This window comes from Lontra canadensis, unplaced genomic scaffold (genome assembly GCF_010015895.1).
Source record: "Lontra canadensis isolate GAN:19392208 unplaced genomic scaffold, GSC_riverotter_1.0 scaffold148, whole genome shotgun sequence".
NCBI classification, from domain to species: domain Eukaryota; kingdom Metazoa; phylum Chordata; class Mammalia; order Carnivora; family Mustelidae; genus Lontra; species Lontra canadensis.
In genome coordinates, this window is record NW_022631142.1 from 1,314,974 (window position 1) to 1,326,625 (window position 11,652).

Here is an 11,652-nt window from a genome sequence, read left to right on the forward strand (position 1 = left end):
ATTATGGAAGAACCCAAATGTCCATCAAGTGTTGAATGGATAAAGAAGAGTGGTGTATGTACACAGTGGAATATTACTCAGCCATCAAAAAGAATGAAATCTTCTCATTTGCAAGGACATGGATGGAGCTGGAGAGTATAAGGCTTTGATATAAGTCAGAGAAAGACAAATACCATATGATTTCACTCTTAGGTGGAATTTAAGAAACAAAACAGATGAGCAAAGGAGGGAGAAAGAGAAAGAAACAAATGAAGAAAACAACTTTTAATTACAGAGAACAGGGAATAAACTAATGGTTACCAGAGGGGACATGGGTGGAAGGTGGATTAAATAGGTGATGGGGATTAAGGAGTGCGCTTGTTGTGATGAACGCTGTGTGATATATGGAATTGTTGTATCACTATATTGTATACCCGAAACCAATAAAACACTATGTATTTTTTTTTAAGATTTTATTTATTTATTTGGCAGAGATCACAAGTAGGCAGAGAGGCAGGCAGAGAGAGAGAGAGAGGAGGAAGCAGGCTCCCCGCTGAGCAGAGAGCCCGATGCGGGGCTCGATCCCAGGATGCTGGGATCATGACCTGAGCCGAAGGCAGAGGCCTTAACCCACTGAGCCACCCAGGTGCCCCGACACTATGTATTTTTTGAAATGGATAGTGGACTCGGGGGACCTGGGTGGCTCAGTTGGTTGAGTGCTTGACTCTAGGTTTCAGCTCAGGTCATGATCTCACGGTTGTGGGATCCAGCTGTCATGGGGCTCTGCACTCAGCGTGGAGTCTGCTTGAGAGTCTCTCCTTCTCCCTTTGCCTCTCCCCCTGCTTGCTCTGTCTTGAGAGAGTGAGAGAAAGCATGAGCAAGGGGTGGGGTAGAGGGAGAGGGAGAAACAGGTTCCCCCTGAGCAGGGAGCCCAGCACAGGACTCGATCCCAGGACCCTGGGATCATGATCTGAGCCAAAGGCAGCTACTTAATTGACTGAGCCATTCAGGTGCCCATAAATGAAATCTTTCTTTCTTTCTTTTTTTTTTTAATGGGCAAAGGACTTTTATAGACATTTCTCCAAAGAAGATATTCAGATGGCCAATGAGCAGATGAAAAGATGCTTAACATTATTAGTCAAATGCAAATCAAAACCATAATGAGGTACTGCTTCACACCTACTAGGATGGCTATAAAACAACAACAGAAAATAACAGGTGTCAACAAGGATATAGAGAAATTGGGCCCCTTATATGTTATTGGTGAAGATATAAAATGGTTCCTCCACTATGAAAAGCAGTTTGGCAACTCCTCAAAAAGTTGGACATAGAATTACTGTATGGCCCTGCAATTCCACCTCCAGGTATATACCCCAAAGAATTGAAAACAGTTACACAAACAAGTACATCCACATATATACTTAGAGTAGCACTATTCACAGTAGTCAAAAGACAGGCATAGCCAAAATGTGCATGGATGGATAGATGGATAAACTCTGATGCATGTATATGTATATTGTATGTGTATATGTGTTTGTGTATTATTCAGCCATAAAAAGAAGTACTGGTACATGCTACACCATGGATGAGCTTCCAGAACATTACATAAGTGAAAGAAGCTAGACACAATGGTCACATATTATATGGTCCCGTTTGTGTGAAATAGCCAGAATAAATTCATACAGAATGCAGATTGATGGTTAGGATTAGGAGAGGAAGAAACCAGTTAGAGGAAGGTTTTTACTTTGGAGTGATGGAATTGTTTTGGAACTAAGTAAAGGTTATTATTGCACACCATTGTTAATGTATTAGATGCCACTGAATTGTTCACTTTGAAATGGTTAATTTTATGTATGTGAATTTCACCTCACATTATTTTGTTTTGACTGTGTTGATACAGGAATATAAAAGGTGTCAGAACACTCATCTGGTATTTCTCATACTGTAGTACTGCAGTTCGTAATGTAAGAGGAAGAGCGGAGTAAAACAAAAGTTTTGGAGTAGATTTTTGAAAGATTAAAGCCATTTAAAGGGTTGAATCAGGAAGGTGGACAAATGGGATGGCATGAGGGAAAAAATGGAAACTAGAAAACAAATTATCACTATCCTGTTTCAGTCAGAAGCCAGAGTTATTACCGAGATAACATGAGTTCAGATTAGATTTGCTTACTAGATATAAAATGGTGGCCTGTGAGTTTTTTCAGGTTAGGTTCAGAATTACTATCTTAAATCTTTTTATAAGAACAAAGCATTTGTTGAAGAGACTGTCTTTTTTCCGTTAGATATTCTTTCCTGCTTTGTCGAAGACTGGTTGACCATATAGTTGTGGGTCCATTTCTGGGGTGTCTGTTCTGTTACATTGATCTATGTGTCTGTTTTTGTGCCAGTACCATGCTGTCTTCCTCACCACAGCTTTGTAATATAACTTGAAGTCTGGGATTGTGATGCCTCCAGCTTTGCTTTTCTTTTTCAAGATTGGTTTGTCTCTTCAGGGTCTTTTGTGGTTCCATACAGATTTTAGGATTATTCTAGCTCTATGAAAAATGCTGGTGGTATTTTGATAGGGATTGCATTAACTATGTAGATTGCTTTGGGTAGCGTACACATTTAACAATATTTGTTCTTCCAGTCCATGAGCATGGAATGCTTTTCCATTTCTTTGTGTCTTTTTGATTTCTTTCATGAGTATTCTATAGTTTTCAGAGTGCAGATCTTTTACCTCTTTGGTTAGATTTATTCCTAGGTATCTTACAATTTTTGGTGCAATTGTAAATGGGATCAATTCCTTGATTTCTCCTTCTGCTGCTCCATTATGGGTGTATAGAAATGTAACAGATTTCTGTACGTTGATTTTATAGCAACTTTGCTGAATACATATATCAGTTCTAGCAATTTTTTGGTGGAGTCTTTCAGGCGTTCTACATGGAGTATCATGTCATCTGAAAATAAAGTTTGACATCTTCCTTGCCAATTTGGATGCCTTTTACTTTTTTTGGTCATCTGATTGCTGAGTCTAGGACTTCCATTGCTGTGTTAAATAACAATGGTGAGAGTAGACGTCCCTGTCTTATTCTTGGCCCTAAAGGAAAAGCTCTCAGCTTTTCCCCATTGAAGATTATATTAGCTGTGAGAAAAAGACCATCTCTTCAACAAATGGTGCTGTGAAAACTGGACAAAAATATGCAGAAGAATGAAACTGGACCACTTTCCTAAACCATACACAGAAATACCCAAAATGGGTTAAAGACCTAAATATGGATTAAAGACCGAAATATGAGGAAACCATCGAAATCCTAGAGGAGAACACAGGCAGCAACCTCTTTGACATCAGCTGTAGCAACTTCTTACTAGGTAAGTTTCCAGAGACAAGCGAAACAAAAGCAAAAATGAACTATTAGGACTTTATCAAGATAAAAAGCTTCTGCAGAACAATGGAAATAATCAACAAAACTAAAAGGCAACCTTCAGAATGGGAGATGTTTGCAAATGACATATCTGATAGAGTTAGTATCCAAAATCTATAAGGAACGTAACCAAACTCAACACTCAAAAAACAAATAATCCAGTTAAGAAATGGGCAGAAGACAAGGACATACATTATTCCAAAGAAGACATCCAGATGGCTGACAGACATGTGAAAAGATGCTCGACATCACTCATCATCAGGGAAATACAAATTAAAACTCAATGAGATATATCACCTCACACCTGTCAGAATGGCTACAATTAACAACACAGGAAACAGACGTTGGCAAGGATGTGGAGAAAGAGGAACCTGCTTGCACTGTTGGTGGGAATGCAAACTGGTGCAACTACTCTGGAGAGCACTATGGAAATTGCTTAAAAACTTGAAAATAAAACTACCCTACAACCCAGCAATTGCACTACTAAGTATTTACCCAAAAGATACAAAGTTATTGTTTCAAAGGAGCGCATGCACCCTACTGTTCATTATCAACAGCATTATCAACAGTAGCCAAATTATGGACAGAGCCCAAACGTCCATCGACTGATGAATGGATAAAGAAGATGTGGTGTATATTATGCAGCCATCAAAAAAATGAACTCTTGCCATTTTCAACGATGTGAATGGAGCTAGAGTGTATTATGCTAAGTGAAATAAGTCAGAGGAAGATAAATACCATGTGATTTCACTCATGTGGAATTTAAGAAATGAAACATGAACATAAGGGGGAAAAAGAGGCAAACCATAAAACAGACTCTTAACTACAAATAACAAACTGAGGGCTGTTAGAGGGGAGGTTGGCAGGGGAGTGAGTTAAATAGGTGATGGGTATTAAGGAGGGTAGTTCTTATGATGATACTGGGTGTTGTATGTAAGTGTAACTTCAGGAGAAGTTATGTATGTTAACTCAATGGAATTTAAATAAAAACTTGAAAAAAACACAAAGCAATGTATTATTAAGTGATTTCACTGATGATTTCAAATGTAAGTTAGTAAAATTAAGCAATAGAGTTTATATATTTCTAGAGGAAAACATTCCTTTGTGTGGATATGGGAAAAGAGGGCAGATGTACTTACATATGGAACATTCTTTTGACTTAAAATTTCAGTGTGTATATCCTCAGAGAATCCAGTGGGTGGGAGAAATTACTGTAATTAGCTAAACTAATGTTACTTGAGTTCAGTGCAGCAACACAAATACCAAAAAGGTGAATACAAAATATGTCATGTGCTTACTTAGGTTATAACACAAATCACCTATAAACTACACAGGGAATTTTTGTGTATGTTGAGTTTTTTTCCAATGGTGATTGCTTTTTCACTGTGTTTTCCTTATTGTTTTTTTATCTTTGAGGTAAAGGAGTTGTGCTGTGCCAGACCAAAAAAATGCCCATTTTTGGCAGAATAAGAAAGTTAACCCTCTTCTTTGATTACAGATGATGAAAGCCATGAACAAGTCCAATGAGCATGTCCTGGCAGGAGGTGCGTGCTTCAATGAGAAGGCAGACTCTCATCTTGTGTGTGTACAGAATGATGACGGAAATTATCAGACCCAGGCTATCAGTATTCACAATCAGCCCAGAAAGGGTGAGTATTTGAGCTGATTGACATGGTAAGAATTGTACTGGACTTGGAAAGTTGGATATCTCAGCCCCATAACTCTCGCTTTCTAGCTAGGTGGCCACAAACAATTTGACAAAATTAAACTTTCCAACCTGATTCTCTAAGATTACACTGGCTCAGTAGTAGCCATATGCAGAGTTGCAAATGGGATCTCTACTAATAAAGGGAAAGTTTTGAAAATACTGCCTCGGGATATTAGCAGGGCCAGAATTGATATTTGAAGGTAGGCGACGAGGCCCCTTAGTGAGAATATGCTTAGATAGATTTGAAACTTGTTGAATGACCATATCCAAAGAATATTAATTAATAGGTTGACTGGATTTTGAAAGCTTCTTGGTTCAGTAGTACTCATAGTGTGGCCTTATCACTGGGGAGATTGTTAGAAATGAAGAATCTATACCCAAAATCTGCTAAATTAGAATTTGTTTTTTAACAAGTCCCTGTGTTCAAATGCATATTGAAATTTAAGAAGCATCGCTTATGCTGGCATTCCTTAAGGTGTCTTATCAGGTTCTATGGTTTTAAAAAATAAATAAGTGGAAATATTGCATAAAACATTAAACAGAGAAATCCTGGGTTAAACAAGTTTAAACAGATTTTACTACAGGACTTTCAGAGCCTTTAACAGGCTGATGTGTATTTTAATTTTCCAAAAGGAAGATAGGGGCCTGGCCCTTCTCAAATTTATTTGACTACGAATCTTGTTTTTCCTCAGAATATTTCTCATAACTAGCTTTCTTTAGTATGCTTTATGAAACGCTTCTCTGGCTGTCGGTGACATAGGTCATTGTCTTCAGTAAAGGCATAAAAGGTCTTTGTCACATGTATATTCAATATGATATCCAAAATAAGATAGGTGATAAGTCCACAATGCTCTCTATTAGTCAAAGGATACCTAGAATATTTGAATTAAGTTCTGGATATCATTAATGTAATTGATGATAACCATTGATAAAACTGGAGGTTCTTTAGAGAATGATTCAAGGCCTGTGAAAAATTTGGAAACGAGGTCAAGGAAGATCTTTTGAAAAAAGTATACATGTTTAATCTGGAAAAGTCTAGATTGGAAGAGGGGAAAAATAACTATCTCTATTTTTAAGGTTTTCTGGTATGTGGAAATAAGATTCAGTTTATTCTCTATAGCTACAAAAGGTCAGAACCAGCACCACTGAGTCAAAGTTATAGGAATCTAGATCTGGACTCAGTTTGAGAGCACATTATGTAAGGCCAAGAGTTACCGAGAAGTAGAATGGGCCGCCTTGTGCCATTGTGGGCTCCTTGTCACTAGGAGTCTTTGATAAAGGCTGGATGTCCACGTGTTAGAGAATTTGCAGGGCCAGTGGGCAGGGAGTTGGATTACTTCATCCAGTTTAAGATGTGGAGGAGCATAGGGGCTCCTGGCTGGCTCAGTGGGTGGAACACACAACTTTTGATCTCCCTGTTGTTAAGTCTGAGGTCTGTGTTGGGTGTTTAATTAAAAAAAAAATTAAAAAGATGTGGAGGGGCATAGTGAAATTTTCTTAAAGCTAAATGTGATTGTCCTTTCTTTTATGACAAGATAATGGTAACAGGTGTTTGTCTTTTAAATAAGTAATTTATTTTTTTAAAAGAACTGCACCAGGTCAATAAAATGGTTGCCAGCCATATCTCTGTCTTCAAAATGTATTTATTTCATCTAAAAAAAAATATATTAGATCAGGGGTCAGCAAACTTTTTCTGTGAATGGCTGGGTGATAAATATTTTAGGCATTGCAAGCTTGTTGTCTTTGTCACCAGTTACTCAGTTCTGGCATACTTCAAAAACTGCCGCAGACAATATGCAAATGAGTGGACATGACTGTCTTCCAATAAAATTTTACTTATAAAAATAGGCTGCAGGCCAAACAGATTGTAGTTTGCCAAGCCCTAGACTTGACCACTGAGATTTCTTCGCTTATAAGATTCTTTAATTCTTGATTGGAGGGAGAGAAAAACAAAATGAGGGAGTGTATTTTAAAACTTCATTCCTAAAGCTATCATAGGCATCAGAATTATTAGTTACTTGTGTATTGTGCTGTATAGAGTTGGTGTTTTTTGTTTTCTGTATGATGATGGTTGGAGTTAGCAACTATCAAATATTTCATATTGTTCTCAGTCTTTATATCTCCGGGTCTACACTGAACTATTTATATTCTGTTTAGTGACAGGTGCCAGTTTCTTTGTGTTCAGTGGCGCTCTGAAATCTTCTTCCGGATATCTTGCCAAATCCAGTATTGTGGAAGGTAAAGAATAAGTTATTTACTGCATGTGTATTAGTTTAGTCCTAATCATATAACTAAAAGGCAAGGGATGTTGGAGTGCCTGGCTGGCTCAGTTGGTAGAGCATGTGACTCTTGATCTCAGGGTCCTAAGTTCAAGCTCCATGTTGGGCTTAGAGCTTACATAAATAATAACAATAATAATAATAAAGTTTAAAAAAAAAAGCAAGAAATGTTAAATGAAACCATGACACTTCTACAGTACACTTCTGACTCCTATTATGTATACAATAGCGTCTTAGTCCTAAGCTAATTAATACTGTCATATAGGCATTCAGTTCTCCAAAGAAAGAAGTAAGTCGTAGCGATATCATGGAACAGTAACATAAAAATTAAAAGATGGCCTTTCAGAGCTCTGGAGTGGGGTACTCAAGGGGGCATAGTCTGAGTTCAAATATATCACTGGGCTCCAGTCTCTAAGTATATAGATGAAGTTCAGTCTGCCTTAACTCACAGGAGTGCTGCGGTCATCATTTGGGGTATAGAGTGGGATGTGCTTGCTGCTGGTTTGCTATAATTAGAGTAGACATGACACATATCTTGACAAAAACTAAATGGGAGTTAATGAAAGGCTAATGAGCATACTGTTTATTTTTTTGTCAATTGATTATTCCTGTATTTTGATCTGGTTACTCTTGTTGCATAACAAATTTACCTAGAACTTAATGGGTTAAAGCAACTATTTTATAATGTTCACTGATTCCTCTGGGTCAGGAATCTTGACACAGTAGTGCAGGATGGCTTGACTCTGCTCAGTGATGTCCAGGACCTCAGCTGGGATGACTTGATAGCTGGAAGCTCAAATTATCTGAAGGTTTGTTCACTCACATGTCTTGGGGCCTGGCCTGGATTGATTTAAAGACTAGAGGTGGAGACTGAAGTGCTCACACTTTGACTCCCTACCATGCCATGGCAGCCTTGGGGTCGTTGGACTTCTTAGTGCAGGCTCATGTGTTCTAGCAAAAGGCAGAACCCAAGTTGCTTCTTATGACCCAGTCTCAAGTGTCACCCGATGTCACTTCCACCATACCACCATACTCTAGTGCTGGAAGTAGTCATAAGCCTTCTCATGTTCAGGAGGAGAGCAATTAGACTCTACTTCTTAATGGGGAAATGGGAAGGTAGCATTGTGAGAAAGCATGTGAGACGGGAGATATTGTGGTGACCCTTGGAAGGTACAGTCTGCCACACATGCGGACAGGTTTTCATTTCTACAGTAGCTTACTCCAGTGCCCTGTATGAAAGCTGAACTCCAATGTGTTAACTGAACTGAACAGACTGTCTTACTTATGTTAATAGATACTGGCTTTGACCTCCTTTATTGGTAAGCTTAATAAAGCAACTAGTGAAGAGCAAAGTACCTTAATATTTTATAACTAAATTTCATAGTTTGACTATAAAGCAGAAGCATGCTATTAAGAAATTGTTAAGAAATCTAGGAGTTAAACAGTCATTGGTCTTAAGTGACTAATGCCTATGTGATCAAGTATTAACTATATTTGAAATTGTGTCTTGACAAGAAGATTAAAAAAATACCCTTTAAATGTAATGGAAATGATAACTTGAACTGACACAGATCCTTATAATGCGAAGTACTATGTTTAAAAGTTATGGCTGTGTCTTTGGATTGGAAATTTCTTAGGTCTTGTATTTCACTGTGTGTCATTTGAACACTTGGCTGCCTGTTTATTAAATTTTTATTGACTCTTTTATGGAATTATTTTAGTTGACAAAATTGTATGTCAGTGAAGCAGGGTAATTGCTAAACATGTGTCAGCTTTCAACCTGAATTTCAGTGTTTGCTTTTGACTTGGGTAGGTAGCAGGCCAAAAAATAGTTACCATGTGTTGGCTGCATGGTGGCTCGTGTGAAACACATGTGGTAGGTTTGCCTTGTTGCTAGCCAGTGAATGGATTTATCCCTTCTCCTACTACTGTTGTTTACTCAGTGACTTACTTAACAAACATTCACTGGGCATTCACTGTATGCTGGGCAGTGATAGTAAGGTGAGAGACACAGAGAGACACATAAATATGAGTTAGAGCATGATATAGGCCAGAGTGAAAACAGTTCTGTCAGTCCAGAAGAGGCATGTGACCGAATGTAAGTTTTCCTTTGATGTGGTCTAAGGAGAAACTCAGTTGTGTCTGAAGTGAAATCAACAGGCAAGTGTTTTAAGCGGAAGCCGTCTTGGTGTTTGCTTCTCATAGCACTCTCAAAAGTAAGAGATTCGGCTCAAAGAACAAAACCTCTCTGTATCTGTCAGCTTTAGAGAGCAGCCGCAGTTTTACATTTAATCCTAAAGGGATTTGCTAGGTACTGTGATTATCTGCCCCTCTCCCTGGCTTTGCGTTGTTTCCACCTATGTGATCTTGGTGCTGATTCTCAGATGGCGTTATGGTCCAGATCACAGCAGAAAACATGGATGCTTTGAGGCAGGCACTGCGAGACATGAAGGACTTCACCATCACCTGCGGCAAGGCGGACACTGAGGACCCCCAGGAGCACATCTACATCCAGTGGGTGGATGATGACAAAAACGTCAACAAGGGGTAAATGTGGAGTACTTTCCCTATTGTGGCATTTAGTTATGGGCTGGGCTCTGGGTTTTGTCTACACTAGTATTTATAACTTTACTGAAAGCCCAAAGAGAAAGGACAACTTTGTATATATAATAAAAAATTTATATTTCTAGTTTTTTGGCTTAATTTCTGAAGGAGTTTCTCTGCATATTTTGGAAGAAGGGTGGAGGGGAAGGAGTTGATGAAATAACACAGTACTCTAAAGTTATCAACGTAATAGTAATAACCTAAAACTTTTATGGTTTTATAAAAAGAAAGCCCTTTTGCTAACATTGTTTCATTTGAGATAGTAACTAATGTTGTTTTTGCCATCTTATAGATGAGAAAACAAGTACCTAGAGGCTCAATGACTTCAGAGGCCAGGAAGTGGCAGGGCTAGGACTTAAAACCACCTCCTTGGGCTTCAAGTCCTATACTCTTTGCCAGTATATGGCAACTCTTCTCTGAGGGCCCACGCTAAAACTTCGGGGTCATCTTTGAAACTTCTTTTTCTCTCACACCCTTCATCTACCCCAACAGTAAATCCTGGTACTCTTACAGTTTATAGCATATATTTTATATATCCTGTTATATTTTATTTCAACATGTATCCAGAATCATACTACCTCTCTGGCCACCATCGTGGTTCAGGCCACCATCATTTGGTCTAGGTTATTGGGTTCTTCAGTTGGCTTTCTTGTTCCTAGTCTTCAGCTCCTCCTGCCCCCCAACCTAATCTGTTTTCTTAATACAGCAACCAAAGCAATGTCCCTTCTCTGCTCAAAACCCACCACTGGCTTCCAGTATTATTCACAGTAAAAGCCAGAGTGTTTTCCAACTTACATGGCCTCACACCATCTGCCCACCCTCTTACCTCACAGAAGCAGCACCTGCCTTCTTGCCTGAACACATCAACTCTACTTCTGCCCTCAGATGTTTGTTTTTGCTTTCTCAGACGTTTGTTGCTTCTACCCTATCCTCAATAGCCAAGATAGCCAAATGAGTTCCACCTTCACCACTTTCAGATTCTTTCTAAAATGTCATTTTCTTGTAAGGTCTTCCTTGGTCAACCTATCTAAACTATAATCCTCCCATACACATTTCTTCTCTCGAACTCCCAATACTTCCTGTCCCCTTTCTTACATTATATTTTTCAAGAGAACTTATAATTCTCTAACATAAAGTACATTTCACTTATTGCATTGCCCCTGGCATGTAAACTCCATAAGGGCAGAGATTTTTAAAAAAATTTTTAAATTTTTTTATTGACATATAATGTATTATTAGCCCCAGGGGTACAGGTCTGTGAATCGCCAGGTTTACACACTTCACAGCACTCACCATAGCACATACCCTCCCCAGTGGCCATAACCCAACCACCCTCTCCCTCCCCCTCCGCCCGGCAACCCTCAGTTTGTTTTGTGAGATTAAGAGTCTCTTATGGTTTGTCTCCCTCCCGAACCCATCTTGTTTCATTTATTCTTCCCCCCCCCACCAAGCCCCCCATGTTGCCTCTCAACTTCCTCATATCAGGGAGATCATATGATAATTGTCTTTCTCTGATTAACTTATTTCGCTCAGCATAATACCCTCTACTTCCATACACATTGTCACAAATGGCAAGATTTCATTTCTTTTGATGTCTGCATAGTATTCCACTGTATATATATACCACATCTTCTTTATCCATTCATCTGTTGTTGGACATCTAGGTTCTTTCCATAGT

General features: G+C 38.7%; 1 protein-coding gene across 3 annotated transcripts in view; it reads left to right on the forward strand.

Annotated features, from left to right (window-relative positions):
- Positions 1-11,652, forward strand: part of ZFYVE9 (zinc finger FYVE-type containing 9) — a 199,929-nt gene that overhangs the window by 179,444 nt on the left and 8,833 nt on the right. For all 3 annotated transcript variants that reach the window (XM_032844103.1, XM_032844102.1, XM_032844104.1), the window contains 3 exons: positions 4,882-5,032; positions 7,249-7,329; positions 9,755-9,917. In XM_032844103.1, the coding sequence (XP_032699994.1) occupies positions 4,882-5,032; positions 7,249-7,329; positions 9,755-9,917 (395 nt within the window). The remainder of the gene's footprint in view (positions 1-4,881; positions 5,033-7,248; positions 7,330-9,754; positions 9,918-11,652) is intronic.